General features: G+C 47.8%; 1 protein-coding gene across 1 annotated transcript; it reads left to right on the top strand.

Annotated features, from left to right (window-relative positions):
• The first annotated feature begins 6,527 nt into the window (after window positions 1-6,527).
• On the top strand, window positions 6,528-17,599 carry LOC128836157 (extracellular tyrosine-protein kinase PKDCC-like). Its single transcript, XM_054026175.1, has 7 exons — window positions 6,528-7,058; window positions 8,022-8,144; window positions 10,882-11,153; window positions 12,362-12,441; window positions 12,544-12,648; window positions 14,184-14,360; window positions 16,428-17,599. Exons 1-7 carry the CDS (start codon window positions 6,528-6,530, stop codon window positions 16,529-16,531), a joined length of 1,392 nt encoding a protein of 463 aa, XP_053882150.1. The 3' UTR covers window positions 16,532-17,599.
• The last annotated feature ends 209 nt before the right edge of the window (window positions 17,600-17,808 follow it).

Raw genomic sequence — 17,808 nt, forward strand, 5'->3', positions numbered from 1 at the left:
GTGACAGAGAGGGAGACAGAGATTGTTGAGTTGGCTGCTGGGGAAGTCTCTGAGAGACCGTGCGCTGTCTCTTTAAGGCACACACTGTCCAGAGGGCTTGTTCACACCTCAGACCACAGCGGCTCTCCTGTTCCGAGTCCTGAGCCCTGTCCCCTCTCCCCCTGCTCTGTGGAGATGGGGTACAGGGGCAGGGGGGAGGGGGACACCCTGACATCAGCACCCTTCCCTTCTCCGCTCTGCACAGCCAGCAGGAGGGTCCCAGGAGCAGCTGCAGGAGCAATGTGGCTTCAAAGCAGCGGGGGCAGGGGGCACCTGAACACGTGCTGATGAATGTGCGCAGCTCTGCTAATCAAGTGTGTGGCACTTGAATCACTTCTGGGCAGCCGCCCAACCATGCAGCTTAGAGGGAACACAGGACAACATCCGTCCCATTTTGGAACACAGGAAGCACTCTTCACTCCAAGTTCTCCAAGTCATTCATGATGCAGAGCTGAAGGATACTTTTCCTAATGTGTGGATAGCTTTGAGGATTCTGTTCATGTTGCCGGTCACAGTCGCGAATGGTGAGCACAGCTTTTTGAAACTCAGGCTCATTAAAACATATCTTTGATCAGCACTAGCCAATGAGAGACTGACATCGCTTGCTATTTTATCGCTTGAAAATGCCATTGGCCAGTCTTTGGATCTCTCTGATGCTGTGCTTCAGTTCACGAGGGCAAAGGCAAGAAACGTAAGCTTTTGAACTAAAGGACTAGGGTTAACATTCTAAGGCTGTCACCAACTGTAACACTATTTAATGTTGGTCCTCACAATGTTGGTGCACAGTTCCATTTTTTGATGTTAGTACATTTCAGTTATTCTTAAAATTGAAAACTTGGAGGAAACAAATTTTTTTTATTGCTTCTATATGGCATGAATAAATACAGCTTTACAGATGCAAATTTATCTTATATGACATAAATCATGGATGAAATCATGCATCAAAGTCATAAAATGGGCTACACATGCAATAAAAAATAAAGTATTCAAAAGTTTAACAAATGGAGGAGGGGAAACCAAAGATGCTGAGTTCAATCCTTGTGGGGGCCATTTAGGGAACTGGGGTAAAAATCTGTCTGGAGATCGGTCCTGCTTTGAGCAGGGGGTTGGACTAGATGACCTCCTGAGGTCCCTTCCAACCCTGATATTCTATGAGATAATATGCTCCTTGCTTGGGGCACCATTTGGTCTAGGGCTGACCCTGCCCAAGAGGCACGGGCTGGTCCTGCAGAACTGACTGGAGAGCGGAGGCCATCAGTACTATGATGTCCATTGATCAGCCCAACTGCCCTGAAGAGCTGCTGCCCAAGGAAACTGCTACATTCTAACTGACTTCACAATCATAGTCCCTGCTCCCAACCAGCTCCAATCCCCACTAGGCTCAGTCTGACACTATTAACAGTTATGATTTCATTACTATTCTTCTTGCAGTAACTCTAAAGGCCGTAGCCAGGTAGGACCCCTGATGCTGTGCCCTATATTCCAGGTTATTTCCAGGGAACTGAGTTTCTTTCCATGGAATCACAGCCCCCTAAATTTCGCCCCTTTCAAGCTCCATCACAATGGGTTCAGGAGGAATTCAACCCTGTTGCTGGCTGGGCCGTTTATTCAATCATCTGTGAAGTACAGTCTGGAGCTGAAGGGTTTGGCCCCATTTCATTGACATCTGCCCACCACCCATTTAGGAGGGAATCCATAGCCCGCAGTGGGAGACACCCAGTAGCAGAAATACTGCCCTGCCCTTGTGAGGCGTTCTCATGTGTCCATGGGAGAATGGGTGTGTGCTTGTGTCTGTATTGGCAAAGACTGGAAGGTTGCATGCCCAACTCTCACCCAGTCATCTGGTCAGCCTCTTGGCTGGATGCACTCTTAGCAATTCATGACAACCCCTCAGCAGCTACTGTAGACCTCATCACCATGGTGAGGGCATCCACCATCTCCATCCAGACACTGTGCCGGTCTGTGCCTCTGGACCTGACACAGACCTCTGCCATTGGTTCCTTTGGACTTTTAGTATCTTTGTACAACCCATCTCTAACTCACACAGATGCTTTGCCTTCCTCCTCCTGGCCTAGTCAGGAATAGGGCTCCAACACTTTCCCCTGAGAGGAGTGGGGAGAGATAAAGGTCCCATGATTCCTGCTCCATTGGTATTGGTCACAGAGTTTCCCCAATTCCCATTTAACCAGTGTCTGTCCCTTTCACCTCAGGCTACTAAGGAGACCATGTCACAATAGTGCTGCATCTGTGATCACCCCCTTGTGGGCATCCTCCTTGAGTTTTGTTGCTGCTCTTTTTCACAGTGCTGCTCCTGCGCCGTCTCCTCTCTCTGGTGTTGGAACTGCTGCTGCACTGACTCATCCTGATCCACCTGTGGTGGCTTTTCTCTCTCCTGCTCCTCCCACCACTGTCCTTCTCTCTCCTTCTCTTCTCTTGATCCCGAACATTCTCTCCTCTCCATAATGCTGCAGCTCTAAAGTTGAGTGTACCACACAGTCAGGACTCCTGGGTTCTGGCCCCAGCTCTCCCACTAATTTGGGAGGTAACCCGGGAACCAGGGTTAATTGCTCTGCCTGGCTGTGCCTTATTTTATAAATAACTCGCTTCTGAATCTCTCCAAACAGATTTTATTGGACCAAATCAGAGTCAAATATCTTGTCCCCTTTCCAGTCCTCAAGAGGCTAAACTGTTGCAAGCCACAGGCAGGGAAGAAGAGACCGAAATACCACCAATGCCTTGAGCCCCATGAAGTGTGTGGCAGAGACTTGATTAGGTGCAGTGTGTCCAGATGATCCCTGTTCCATGCTGCAGAGGAAGGCACTGTGGGATCTGTTGGGCTTTGCTGATGAGGTTTTTAATCTTTGGGCCGATCTACACTACAAATTTACATCCCCACAGCTGCACTGCAGCCCATCTGGTGAACACGCTCTAAGCTGAGGGGAGAGAGATCTACTGTCAGCTTAATAACTCCATCTCCGTGACAGGCAATAGCTCTGTCGGCAGGAGAAGCTCTCCCACTGACATAGTGCTGTCTACATGGAGGGTTAAGGTCAGTATAACTATGTGGCTCAGTGGTGTGGATGTAGTGTAAACCAAGCCTTTTTCTCTTCCCCATTCACTCCTCCTCTCTTCCTTTCACCTTCCATTTTATCCCCGTGATTCAATGTCCTCTCATCCTTCTTTTGTCTCCCTATTTAGCTAATTCCCTGCCATCAAAATGCCACTCAAAGAATTAAACAAACATATCTGTCATGGTGCTTCATGATGTATTCAGACCATCCTCCTGCTCTCATGTTAATCCTACAAGTTTGTTACAGATCCGGAACAAGTCTCTTTACTAACTTCCTTAATATAGGACTATGCCCTTGAAATGACATTGGTTAGAGGGCAAATTGTCTCAATAATATTTAAGACATATAGTGTCATATTTTCATTACAGCACGGTTAAGAATCATCCAGTTAGGTCACTGTAGATTGGGGCGGGCAAACTTTTTGGTCTGAGGGCCACATCGAGTTTCCAAAATTGTATGGAGGACCGGTTAGGGGAGGCTGTGCCTCCCCAGACAGCCAGGCATGCGTGGCCCGGCCCCCGCCCCCTATCCAACCCCCACACTTCTCCCCCCCTGGCAACCCCCCCTGGACTCCTGCCGCATCCAACCCCCTCCTATTCCCTGTCTCCTGACGCCCCGCCCCCCCGGGACCCCTGCCCCATCCATCCCTCCCTGTCCCCAAGTGCCCCTGGACCCTCCACCCTTGACTGCCCCCCACCACCCCATCCAACCCCTCCTCTCATTCCTGATTGCCCCCCTGGGACCCTCTCCCCATTCAACCACCCCTTCTCCCTGACTGCCCCTGGAACCCCTGCCCCTGGCTGCCCCCAGCCACCCCATCCAACCCCCCCTCTCCTGCCTGACTGCCCTCCTTCAACCCACCAGTTCCCCGCCCTCTGATTGCCCTGACCCCTATCCACACCCCTGCCCCTTGACCACCACCCCCAACTCCCCTGCCCTCTATCCAACCCCCCATGCTCCCTGCCCCCTTACTGCGCTGCCTGGAGCACCAGTGGCTGGCAGCACTACAGCTGCGCCGCCCAGAACACCAGAACAGGCAGCCATGCCACCCAGCTGGAGCCAGCCACGCCACGCCACCGTTGCCAGAGAATTGCAGCAGTGAGCTGAGGCTGTGGGGGAAGGGGAACAGCAGCAGAGGAGCGGAGGGCTAGCCTCCTGCGCCAGGAGCTCAGGGGCCAGGCAGGAGGGTCCCGTGGACCATAGTTTGCCCACCTCTGCTGTAGATACTCAGGATTTCTATTTTACATTATAGCACTGAACAGTTTCCACAGGCTAAAACAGGCTTTTAGATCAGTTGTTCTTAAATGCAAGTCCAATTTTTAAATTTGTGTTTATGTTTTGAAGCTTCACACCTTAAGTATCTTGAACTGAAGTGTATTTTCATTTGTGCCTGAGAAATATCAAATGCATTGTATAAACAGATTACAATATTTAAGACTTTATTTCTTATTACTGAAGTAATTTAATAGGAAAAGAAAACACATTGCCATTGGAAAACGGTGATAACATTTTTCTACTGGAAATACACTTTCAGGTGTCTTAGATCTGATAGGAAATCCATGTTGGTCAATCTATTCTAATATTTTCTTTCCAATTATCACTTTAAAAGCTTTTTGTCTTTCCTTTTTTTTAAGCTAGTGCAAAATGAATTTGTTCTCTAATTTGTTAGTTATTCCATATTTTAGAGGAATGTTTGAGGGGAAACCTAACGACTTTAGACTTCTTAACTTTTTAATGAGAAATGAGATATACAAATTAAGAGTGCATATATTTGCTTGCTTATAATTTTCCAGATGGTAATAGAAATGAAAATAAAAAAGTATATGGGTGATTGGTGTGATATTGTAAGGACAATGATACTGAGCAAATATTCTGAATGAATTTTATTTATCAATTAAAGTTCTTAGTTCTTGTATTAAGGCTCCAAAACTAATTTCTAAGTTATTATCTGCCAAAAATACCTAGAGTTTTCAGGTGTTTAAGTAGCCCCTGGAATCATGGTTAAAGTTGCCCCCACTACCAAAATCTGAAATGACCCCCCTGCAGAGCTGGCATCTGCTTTTCATTCCCTTGCTGGGCTAGGCAAGGGGGGCAAGAATGTGAAGCACTCGTATGTGAACAGGGATGTTTCTTTTATCCTCCTCAGAGATCTTGACGAAACTTTCATGGAGATACTCTGCAATCCTCTCCCAAAGGCTTCTAGGGATGGCAGCCTTATTTCTTCCTCCATGATACCTTTCTCATGCCACTCTGCAATGAGTTCAGCTGGCACCACCGCAGCAAACAGGTAGTGGGATAGAGGCCTGGGCAGCTTTAGGATGCCCTTAGAGTTAAGGCTCTCGACTACCACTGACTTGTCTAGGGAGACAAGGTGGGTGAGGTAATATTTGATTGGACTGTTTTCTGTTGGTGAGAAAAAAAAATTGGTCCAATAAAAGATATTACCTCACCCACCTTGTCTATCTAATATACTGGGACCCACAAAAGCTACAGCAACACTGCATACTGACTTCTCCAGTCATTTACGTCCACTGAAATACTAGGGTGCTGTGGCCAGTCACAGTCAGACCCACCATGTTTTCTCGATGCTGTCTCTACGAATTATTGAAAGCAGCGTAGTTAAAGCCAGAGGACCAAATTCACAGCTAGTGTAATTCCTTTAACTGCAGTGCCATAGAGTTGGCTCAGAACCTAAGTACCCCATTACCCTAGTATCTGAGTAACCCCCAGTCTTTGATGTGTTTACCCTCACATCACCTTGTAAGGTAGGGAAGTGCTATTAGCCTCATTTTGCAAAGAGACAGATATTCAAAGGTATGTAGGTACCTAACTCCCATTGATTTTAGGTGCCTGAATACCGCTGAGGATCTGCCCTGAGTGACTTGCCCAGGGTCACACGGGGATCATAGTGGAGCAGGGAACTGAACTGGGGTCTCCTGAGTCTAGCAAGCTAATCAGAGGGACCACCCTTCCTCTCAGCTGCGCCGGTCAGAGCAGCCCAAGTCTAACGAGCCAAATTCGGCGGCGGTGACAGTGCAGTGAAATCAGGGCCGGATTTGACCCTCCCTGTCTCCCAAAGGCAGTTTGCGGCGAACGGCAGGAACAGAAAGGGCCGGTTTAAAACACCGGAGCCTCCCCGGCCCCCACCCACGGGCTGGGTGAGAGGAGGGGCTGGCTGCAGACGCCAGGCTGCCCAAAGGCTCCGTGAGACGGGCAGGGGGAGAGGGCAGCGAGCGAAGGGGGAACCGTTCCGAGGCGGGGTGGGCGGGAGCGGCCAGCTGCCCCCCAGGGAGCCGAGCCCCGGCGCTGGCAGCGGCGCGGTGCTCCTGGGACAGACGGACGGACACGCCTCCCTGGGCTCGCCCCTTGCACCGGCAGGCAGAACCGGGGGGAGCTGCCGCGCTCAGCCCGTCCCGCATGCGGGCAGCCAGGGGCAAAGAGGGCGCCAGCCTCGCCCGGCCACGGGGGGCGGCGCTGCTCGGCCTCCTGGCCGCCAGCGCCCTACTCGCCCTGGCCCTCCCGAGCTTCCCGGGCGCTGGCCCCTGCTGGGGGGCGAACGGGACGCGGGGCTGCCCCCGGCCTGCCAGGCGGCCTCCCCCGGCTCTGCTGGACGAGCTGAGCCGGAGGCAGCGGGACCTGCTGCGCTTGGCCACGTCTGCCGGGGACACGGAGCTGGGGCTGAGCCGCGGCGGCCGCCTGGGCTGCGGGGACCTGAGCCGCGTAACCGAGCTGGGCGTCGTGGGCTCCGGCTTCACCAAGCTGGTGCTGCGAGCGGCGCTGCCGGGGGCCGGAGCCATCGCCCTCAAGTCCGTGCACCTAGCCGGCAGCGACGTGAGCCGCTGCGTGCAGCGCTACGGGCACCCCGCCGGCTGCCACAGGCTGGCCAGCTACAAGCTGCTCAAGGAGGTGACCCTGCTGCAGCGCCTCGACCACCCCGGCGTCGTCAAGGCAGGTAGAGGGACCGGGGCACAGCGCTTCTGACCCCCGCTGCTTGAATGCCGCGCGGCTGCCCCACTCGCCCCCTGCGCCGCTCCCAGCGCCCCGCGGCTACTGACCCCCCTGCCCGGCCACCTGCGGGGTCCCCAGGCAATTGCTGCGGCAGCGCCCCCATCCCCACGGGAATGGAGGCGTTCGGGTGAGACGGTAGCGGGGCGAGTGCCCGATCGCCTTGGCTCACAGCCATTGCACACAGGCAGCTACGCCCTGCATTAGCCAGGTGTCCGTCCCTGCTGTGCTATAGCGCCCGGTACTTATGTGCATCCGGAGATGGGCGAAGGAAGGACAGCCCGGTCTTCCAAACAAAGCCAAACTGATGGGGTTGGGCAGAGATGGGAATGGGGGGCGGGAGCTGTTTACTACAGACCCTTTGGCAAGGATGCGCCCAGAGCCACGTGCTTTGTAGAAAGCGAGTTCTTCAAATTCACACCCCGTAAAAACAACAAGGAATCTGGTGGCACCTTAAAGACTAACTATCTGTTATTCCTTGTTATTCTTGTAGATACAGACTAACACGGCTACCCCCTGATACTTGACACCCTGTAAACTAATCAGGGTCATTTTCTGGGCTTGGTGACCGCTAATGATGCCATTCGCTGGGGGGCATCACACAAGGCAGTTCACGCTGCTTTCTCGCTCAGCGGAACAACTGCTGTTGGTCGAGGCAGCAAATAGAACTATGCATCAATGTGATGGTATCTGTGACTTCTAAACACAGGGCAATTGAATTGTATTCTCTATTTCACAGTGTCTGCCTGCTTTAAACAGAGTATAGGAGAATTGATGCCTTTTACTGTACTTGAATCTATATTCCCCAGAGGCCAAGCTGATCTGTCAATATTTATTCAACCTTTTCCCTTGACATTTGTACTTGAATATGCATCAGTATGACAATCACTCCTTTTCTCTCTACAGTTGCATGGTCAGTGCTATGATAATAGCTTAGATCCTGAAATAAGGGTCATAGCTATGCTGGAGCTGGGATCCCCTCTGGAGATGATTCAGCTTCTGCAGACTCCCTGGGAGGAGAGATTTAAAGTAAGAAAACAAAACAAAGGCAGTTTTATGTAGCTTTTAGGTCTCAAACAGAGTAAATGCAAAGAGCCCATGATGTGTGCTGGGGCTCACAGGATTGTCATGCTGACTTTCTGAATGCTCCTGGAAATCTATAAATAATCTTGTTTTCACCCCTTTTAAATTACAGTAAATAATATCTCCAGTCAGAGAGCAGAAGCTCCACTATTCCTAGCTATTCCTTTATTCCCCCCTCCGAAGCAATGTTACAACAGACCTAAAATTACAAAAAGTCTAAAGAATCCTGCCTAGGGATAGTATTGTGTTTAATACTCTGCGTTAGTCTGGATGTCTGGTTCCTTCTGTTCTGCACGCCTTTGCAGAGAGGTCTATTGATTTGTATAGGAAGGCCCATTATTGCAGTGGTATTGTGTTCCAGTGGAGGGGGCAAGGGACAGGGACTGGTTCTATTCCAGGCTCTTCCACTGACTGACCTCCTTCATGACCTTGGGCAAGTTACTTCACCTCTCTGCGCTTCTGTCTTTTCTCTTATCCCTTTTCTGTTTCTTATCCTTTTTCTAGATAAGGGTGGGCAAACTTTTTGGTCTGAGGGCCACATCTGGGTATGGAAATTGTATGGTGGGCCATGAATGCTCATGAAATTGGGGGTTGAGGGTATGGGAGGGGGTGAGGGCTCCGGCTGGGGGTGCGGGCTCTGGGATGGGGCCAGAAATGAGGAGTTCAGGGTGCAGGAGGGGGCTGTGGGCTGGGGCAGAGAGTTGGGGTGCAATTTGGGGGGTGAGGGCTCCGGCTGGGGGTGCAGGCTCTGGGGTGCAGGAGGGTGGGACTGAGGGGTTCGGAAGGGGGATCAGGGCTGGGGCAGGGGGTCAGGGGCGCTGGAGGGGGTCAGGAGTGCTGGCCAGTGGGAGCTGCGGGGGCTGCACTTGGCGAGGGGGCAGCGTGCAGAGCCCCCCCTACGCATAGAAGCTGGAGTGGGGACATGCTGCTGCTTCCACAAGCAGCACGGAGCCACGGCGTATGTGGAGTGGGGCAAGCCCCGGACCCTGCTCCCCGGCGGGAGCTCGAGGGCCGGATTTAAATGTCTGAAGGGCCGGATGCGGCCCCCAGGCCATAGTTTGCCCACCCCTGTTCTAGATTATAAACTCTTCAGGACAGGGACCGTCTCTTACAATGTGTTGGTCCAGTAGGGCTCTGATCTTGTCTGGGGCCTGTTGGTGCTACTATCAAACAAATATATAATAATAAATTGTTGTCTCAGTCTGGTAGGTGAGAGGCCAAGTGAGGCTCTTTAGCTCTCCATTAGCATAAATTACGTATGACATGGAAGTTATTTTTATTGTTTGTATTACAGTAGTGCCCTCAGAGGGCTCGGTCAGGGTCTCACTGTAATGGCTGCTGCTTATTTGCTTTATTGGAGGGAGGATGGTGTTGAAGTTAAAGGAAGAACTACACTGCAATCAGTGAGAAATTCTTTGGTTAAAAAACCCACAAACCATAAAACCCCCAGAAGCATGTGACCCACAAGGCTGAACATGGCTATCACAGTCATAGCCAACGACAGACCAAGACATCCCAAACTCATCATAGGGGCTTCATGGCAGGCTCCAGCAGAAGGAAAGGTCTCCCACACCCCTGCCCCAGCTCGGATCCCCCTCCAGCATCCCAAACCTCTCATTCCCGGCCCCACACCAGAGCCCACAACCCCAGCCGGAGCCCTCACCCCTTCCCACAGCCCTGCCCCAGGCTGGATCCTCCTCCTGCACCCATCACCCCTCATTCCCGGCCCCACCTCAGAGCCTGCCCCCCCAGCCGATGCCCTCACCCACTCCCGCACCCCAACCCCCTGCCCCAGCTTGGTGAAAATGAGCGAGCGAGTGAATGAGTGAGGGTAGGGGAGAGTGAGCAACAGAGGGAGGGGGGATGGAGTGAGCAGGGGACAGAGCCTCGGAGAAGGGGCGGGGCAAGGGTGTTCGGTTTTGTGCAATTAAAAAGTTGGCAACCCTACCTGCGCCCTGCCCTAACCTGAATGACTACACCGTAATTAAACAGCCTCTTAGCCCAAGTCAGCTGGCATGGGCTGGCCGCGGGTTTTTAATTGCAGTGTAGACATACCCTTAATGTACAAAATATTTAGTACAACAGTTTTACATAGGGAGTATGTTCTAGAACAGCTAATTGGACCATCTACACCTATATCCTGACTCTTGCAGTGGTCTATACTGATGGTCCTTGCCTGCTTTTATCCCATGATGCACCACACTAGGCACTGATCCTGTAAGCTGTTCTGAGTGAACAAACCCCTGAACTCATGCAGACTGAAGTACATGGGATTCCATGTGGGTGCAGGAGTCCAAGTGCATGAAACAGTTGCAGGATCGGGGCCAATTGTGTAATGCTGTACCATGGTGGAAAACTCCTTCCTGATTCCAGCCGGCAATCTACATATGGCCTGAAGCATGAAAGGTGATACTGTATCCCTTGTAGCTTTTTACCTTAGTGGTGTGACTGCAAAGGTTTATTTTTGTGCTTAAGCGTATTTAACAAACATTGCTAAACTGCTTATGACAGTAAAATCCTGTGGCAATATTGACAATACAGCTTGTAACATACACATAATTTCCTTTTAAATACTGTACATTTCATGTCTTTAATTTCACTGAATGCCTTTCCCCTTCTTCTTCCATCTGAATAGCTTTTTTTGGACTATGTTTCCCATGTGTATTCATCTCTTCTTTCTCAGATTTGCCTGAGTCTAGTGAAACTGCTGTTTTACCTGGCACATTCCCCTCTGGGTTCAATAGTCCTCTTGGATTTCCAGCCAAGGCAGTTTGTTATGGTGGATGGAAACCTAAAAGTGACAGACATGGACGATGCCAGCACCGAGGAACTGTCATGCAAGGAAGATAATGACTGCACACTAAACTTCCCTGGAAAAAGCTTCATTCTCAAATGTACTGCAGCTGGGAAATGTGACGGACTAAATGAAAAGAAGAATCTTTTTAATGCATACCGGTATGTGCAATTATATAGAAAAATGTGGCAGATTTGATCATAAATTGCACAATACCATGTAGTGAGCAGTATCCTGTGCTTATTCTATGTAGCACAGAGAGAGAGAGAGAGATTTATTAAGAATTTCTTTGGAGCAAATATTATTTTTCTTGTTAGCTAAGAATTGAAAACAGCGTAGTCATCGGTTAGAAAGAGTGCAGACGCCCTTCCTGCACTGCTTCCCTCTATGATCACCAATAAACCTGCCCAAAAAGCTTTCCCCCGTGAATTTATTGCTTCCCAGAGGTGCCACAATGACAGCCTTGGAGATGGCAATCCTCTAACTATCCACAGAAGAGGCGGTGCAAGCTTCCCCCACCAATGTGCCTCAGCTTGGTGGTACTGCAGGTGGAGTTGCCTCTGCATGAGAACAGGATAGTTTAGTCTCTGTGTCCCTTTAACTCATGGCCTCTCATTTGAGATGGGCAACAAAGGAGCAGAGAAGAAATAGAGATGGACATCTATTGGGCATTGAACTGAGACTGTCAAGTCACTTCACGTAGGCCACCAATCAGTCATCAAAAGGCAGCAACTTCCTCTCTCCATTGATCTGGGCTAGATTTGAACTGCTGACCTGGAGGTGAAAGTCTTGATAGCCCATTATTAATGTTCAGGGGCTTAAAAGGGAGACACTGTTATTGAGGGATCCTAATTTCACCCTAAAAGAAAATTATAGTCTTGCAATAATTACCCATTCCTTTTAGAGCAGCAGCTTTGTGGAAGGACTGGATGGTTCAAGGAATTAATAATGAGCTACCCTGTCTTTCAGTTAATAATGGGCTGCCAAACCTTGTTAGCACAAGGCCTTCTGGTTGTCCTAGGTGAGAGAGAATACATGTCCTTTGTAGATTGGAAAGTCACTGCTTAAAGGTGAGCAAGGCAATTTCAGGGGAATTTAGTGAAAGCTTCATTGCTTGAATCCTTTTAATTAGACTGAATAAAGCACTTGGCAGCACTATATGCCACAGGGACAAGCTTTAAGAGGGGTTGGCAACATGATCTATGAGAAGCCAGTTAAGATGCTCCAGCCCCACAGTATTGGGCATTGTGTAAAAACCTGAATAGAAAAGAATAGTCGTCCTGAGATGGAAAGTGAAAATTTAGAGAGGACTAATTGTTAACATATTGAGACCTCTCACTTCTAACAAGCCTGTGGGATTTTTTTGCAGGTATTTTTTCACGTATCTTTTGCCACACACTGCACCTTCTGCTTTGCGGCCCCTTCTGGGTGATATTCTGAACGCAACAGGTACAAGCTAATATTTAGACCCCATTGTCTTTTATGAGAAGACATTTTAAATGATATTTCATCGGGCTAGTCACTTCTGTCATATTTTTCTTTTTAATGTAGGTGATTTACGGTATGGAATAAATGAAACCCTAGGAGCTTTTGAAAAAGTTTTACATTTGTACAAGTCTGGGCTATATCTACAGAAAAGGCTTCCTCTTTTAAAAGGTACAGGACTTCAGAGTCTTTAGATAATAGTTCAATTACTGCAGGTGTGATCAAACTGTAAGAATCTTGTGGTTCCCAAATATGGCCAAATTCTGATCTCAGTTACGCTCATGCAGCCCCAATGGACACAGTGGATGTATGTGAGGGCAGAATTTGGCACACTTAGGCCTAGTCTACACTAGAAAAAGTTTACCATTAAAATTGTACTGGTATAGCTATACAGTCAAGCCCTCCTAGTGTAGATGCTGTCACACCAGCAAAAAAGGTGAAATGAGCCATACCAGCAAAAGTATTTTTATGCTGGTATAACTGCAACTGCACTGGGGTTTTTGAAAATAGAAGTGTCACCAAAACTGTAAAGTAATCACCCAAAATCACTCCCTAGTTGATATTGCTGTACCAGCAAACGTTTCTAGTGTGGAGCTGGCCATAGAATCCCTGTTTCTTTCTCTTTGGAGCAATCTTTGCTGTTTTTTCATGAGAGTTGCATGGGATTGCTTGTACTACATTGTACGTACCTTGCAGAACAATCTGACTTACATGTGTGTGTGCATGTGTGCGTGCTGCTTTAAGTACTCTACTCACAATCCTTTCAGCATGTGCATCAGTCTGTGTTTCAAGTGAATATATGTCCTGTTAATATCTTAAGTGCCCCTCCAGCTTTTTACGTCTGTGGACCAGTTGGTAAGGAAGATCCTCAGATGGCCTCCACTCTCTTTACCCACGGAACCCTGTGATACTTTATTTTTCTCCTGTTTCATTGTGCAACCTATCTGCTGCTTTAAGTCATTGGTGGACCATGGATCATAGTTTGGGGCTTTGTTCCTCTGTACTAAAGAAGGGGACCCTTTACATTGTGGGGAAAAGTGGCTAATCATTCTTCCTTATGAAAAGGTTCATTCCTTGCTGCTTTGAGCACAAAAGGTGTTGTGGCCCAAGTTTTCCTAAGGGTTCCCGTGCAGGCTTGGGATGGGCATGAATTGCAATATCCGTGGAGTGCCAGATTTACATCTTCTCTGGAAATTGTATGCTTGCAAGCCGAGCATGTGCAAAAATGTAGGTGCACTCTTGCACAGAGGGGCCTGCATTTCTAACAGTCGTATTTGCTAACAATGTCTCTCCCTCAGTTTATCCATCAGTGTTCATTAGCAGTGTATTAAAATTAGCACCTCTGCCCTATTTTACACCTCCACAAAGGGGCAGAAATCTTAACAGTGAGTGAGCGGTAGCCTTAAACATTGCCTGCTCTGTCATATCTGTCTGGAAGGCATTAGACAAATCTAGTGGTTAAAGCGGGGGGGCGTGGGGGTTAAGTCAAAATGTACGGGTTCTGTGCTTGGTTCCTCCACTGACTCAGTTTGAGAAGGCTACTTTAACTTCCCTCTGTCTTATTTGAATGAAGGATGTCACGCAAGGGCAAAGTATTAACTTTATGATGTAACCATAACATACGGCAGGGTATCTTCCTCTTGGATTATATTAAAAGTTTCCTAAAAGCTGTGTGCCTATGTACTAGTTTTTATTCTGTTTCTCAGAATACATCACCCTAAAGGGATTCCGAACCATGGAAATGCATGACTATAAATGCTGGCCCTCCTACAGCCATCTGGGATGTTTGCTCTCCATTTATAATGCAGAGGAAGCTGCAGCAATCTGTAACTCTCAACCACAGTGCCAAAGTTTTATTGTCACTCAACAGAGAACATGGACAGGTGAGATGATTTTATTTTATTGAAAACCCAGTAAAGATCTTTCAGTACAGAGGCCAGAGCTAGTTGTAAGTCGCTGGGACAGAAAGCATGCAGGAAGGAAGTAAAAAAGGTTCCCTTTAGATCCCGTGTTTAAAAAAGCATGACATTCCACTTAGGAACTGGTATCATGTCCCATTGCATAAAGCTGCTGTTCTGTTTGATTTAATAGAAGCTGGGTTCTGAGGTCGTTAGATTTCACAAGCTGGATAGGGACTGGCCTGATCAGTACTGAGATGAGAGGCTGCCCTGCCATGAAAAATCCAGAGTGCCTAGGAAGTGATGTGAGTGATTCAGGAGGTGGCTCTGTTCTCCGAGTCAGTACTTTGCCAGAGTCCCTGCATGGTGCTAGCTGGCACGGTTATCTTGGAAGTACCATCTCAAAGTATTGTCTAGGAGAGGCAGTGTGGCCTAGTGACTAGAGCACTGGCCTGGGACTCAGAAGATTTGGGGTCTATTCCCAGTTCTGCTGCTAACCTGCTGAGCCAGTCACTTCCCTGTCTGTGCCTCAGTTTCCCCATCTGTATAATGGCGATAATGATACTGCCCTTCTTTGAGATTTACGGAGGAAAGGCACTATATAGGAGCTTAATATAAGATAATGATATTGTCTTACTGTTAAGACAGGAAGCTACCTTTTGTGGTCATTAAAGATACCATTTATCTTGCAAGAATAATGGAGATTTTAGTGTCTGTGTCCATGTTGGGTTAATTACATTCTCCTTCTGTGAATTCCATCAGCATCTTCAACAGGGTGTGATAATTTTCTTCACTTCCTCTACTACAGTTTTGTATGGTATTGGTTTAAATAGTTGCTAAGATCCACCCCAGAGATAGCTGCATTTAGTATAGTGGGTGAGGCAATTGTTGTGGTATGTACTGTTTGTAAAAAGCCTTTGGGTCCTTTGACGTGAAAGAAGATATATAAAAGTAGGCGTTTACTATCGTTATATTCAAAAGAACCATAGTTTACAATAGTTTTGCTCCTTTTTATATCAAATTAAAGCCCCAGACCAATGAGTTTCACAAATGTCCCTATAATTAGCTCTGATTACAGCCTTTCATTGAAGCCAGCTTGCATGGTTTTAGAATTACACTGTAAATCCCCTCATTTAACTGACACTTCAGCAGCAGTCCAAGCTATTACTTACAATGTGAACACTGAATAAGGTAAATGAACATTAACCAGGCATCGGTACGATGATGCTTATGATCGTGTATCTTGTCTGCTGACATGATACATGGCTGCCCTTTGGCATTCTTTGCTTTAAAAAAATATTCAAATCATACTCTATAAGTTTGTATGAAAATTGTACACGGATAACTTTATTGTATAAGAGAGTATTCATCTGCTGACAAAACAATACATCTGGCCTCTGTGCACAGAGCCAGTTTCACAATAGCAATGGTTTGTGCATGCGTATTGTACTCTGCATCTCTTCTAGGTTTTATAACGTGACAGATGTTAGCACATGAAGCATGTGACTATTAGAAGGAGCTCAGCTACTACCATGATGAGCACGATATAAAAACCTATATAGAATGGAATAAAACATCCTGCCTGTGTCACTTGATTCTGTTTCTGCAACAGGCTACCCTGTATCAAGGCCATTCTGTAGTCGGTTTTTATTCTCCTAAGCCTTTTCTTCCTCACATTTTGTAATAAGTCTTTGTTTGAGTGGCCGAAAAGGACAATTCTGTTGCTTGTTGTCTGTTTTTCTGACATTCCGAGGGCCTGGATCTTGCATTCACATTAACTGGAGCTGCGGGTGTTGGTAACTTGTTAATGTAACTCTGTAATACAGATTGAGACATAAAGTCTATGGTGCCTGATCCTGCATTGTGCACTCCTACGGAAGTTGGTGAGGATCATGGATGCACAGGGAATGTAGGAAGAATGCCTCATATGCACATAGCTGGTGTAAAAGGAACCTGCTTAGAGAGTGCTTTATATATAAATCTGTCTTGAATCTAAAGAACCAAGATGACCTGTCTCCTCTGTTTAAACTTACATTTTTATTTTCTTACCAGGACGCCCACTCGCCTCATTTCGAAGTAGCCTGACTGACTTAATACCAGACGTCAATGCTGTAATCTATATTAAACGATCCGCTCCCTCGAGGGAAAGACTTTAAAAACAGTGAGAGCTCACATAAAGTGATTTGGGGAGGAGTCATTGGGAAGAACATCATCTACCAAAAGGAATGATACTTTTTATTTTGCTTTAGATGCGATCTCCATACTAGCTTGTACTGTGTAAAATGGTGGTGTCTGCTTGATCAAAGCAGAGATTATCCATAGCCAAATGCTCTCCTCTACACAACCCCACATGGTTGTTAACCTGTTCCCAGACTCTGCTGTTCCTTGTAAACATTTGCAGTTTTAGTTCAAATGCTGCAATTTGCAGAACCTCGGCTTGCCGCTTTCGGAACTTGTCAGCAAAGGAATAGAAATGGCCATGAGGTACTTGGCTGTAGTAGTCCTAGTTAGTTCATCTGTCTTTGAAAATCTATGACTAATGCATCGTTGACGAACATACAACTCCCCAATGATGGGGCTGCCAAAAGGGATTTAGTAACATCATAAATGTAAAGAATCCATACATTAGCGATGAGGCCCAAGGTGCACTGTTTGGATCCAGAGCCATGATTTTGGATCTGCCCATGGGGGTGGGAGGCAGGAGGTCTAGGTATGCAGTTCAGAATGCGGGGTTTGGGTTCAGTCCATTGTGCAAGGTAAGGGGGTAGGCGTGTGGTTCAGAATGCAGGGTTTGGGTTCAGCCTATTGCGGGGGAGGAGGTATGCAGTTCAGATCCAGGGTTTTGGTTCAGCCCATTACAGGGCAGGGGAGCAGGTGTGCAGTTCAAATCCAGATGCAAAGTTTGGGATGTTTGGATGCAGGGTTTGGGTTTGATGTGTGCGTTTTAAAACACCTGTTCCCTTGTATCAACCTTGAAGGTTGTTCAGTGTTACTTTCAGTGAAAGAAATTCTGCTGAGCAAAATGTTCAAAATATTTGTCTGAAGTTCTATTCTGTATGGTAAAGAACTGCTACTTTCCTCTTGACAATGAGATGAAGGGGGAGGGTTGTTCTGTTGCTTTGAAGAGATAATATATTGCATGGGCTCTCTGGGCTGAGTTCCTCTGAAAAGGCTTCAGGATTTCTATGCATTTTAAACTGCAATAAATGGAGACATACCCAACATTGTGCCTGGACAGGAATGACTGGGAGTACAGCACTGCCTGTTCTTTTTTTCCGGACCATTTTGTGGTCCAGTTCAGGAAAGCCAAATCACAATGTGCCTTAACCCCCATCTGCAGAGGAACTTCCCTCAACTGAGAGCCCCAAGCACTGTGCATAGAGCGGGACCACGCAGTCCGTGTGCGCTATGGAGTAGGCCTTCACGGGGGTTC

This window comes from Malaclemys terrapin, chromosome 4 (genome assembly GCF_027887155.1).
Source record: "Malaclemys terrapin pileata isolate rMalTer1 chromosome 4, rMalTer1.hap1, whole genome shotgun sequence".
Taxonomy (NCBI): Eukaryota; Metazoa; Chordata; order Testudines; family Emydidae; genus Malaclemys; species Malaclemys terrapin.

Coding starts and splice junctions, on each gene's coding strand:
- LOC128836157 (XM_054026175.1), top strand. CDS start 6,528: ATGCGGGCAGCCAGGGGCAAAGAGGGCGCCAGCCTCGCCCGGCCACGG. Junction 8,145..10,881: donor CCTGGGAGGAGAGATTTAAA/GTAAGAAAACAA, acceptor CTTCTTTCTCAG/ATTTGCCTGAGTCTAGTGAA. Junction 14,361..16,427: donor TCAACAGAGAACATGGACAG/GTGAGATGATTT, acceptor TTTTCTTACCAG/GACGCCCACTCGCCTCATTT.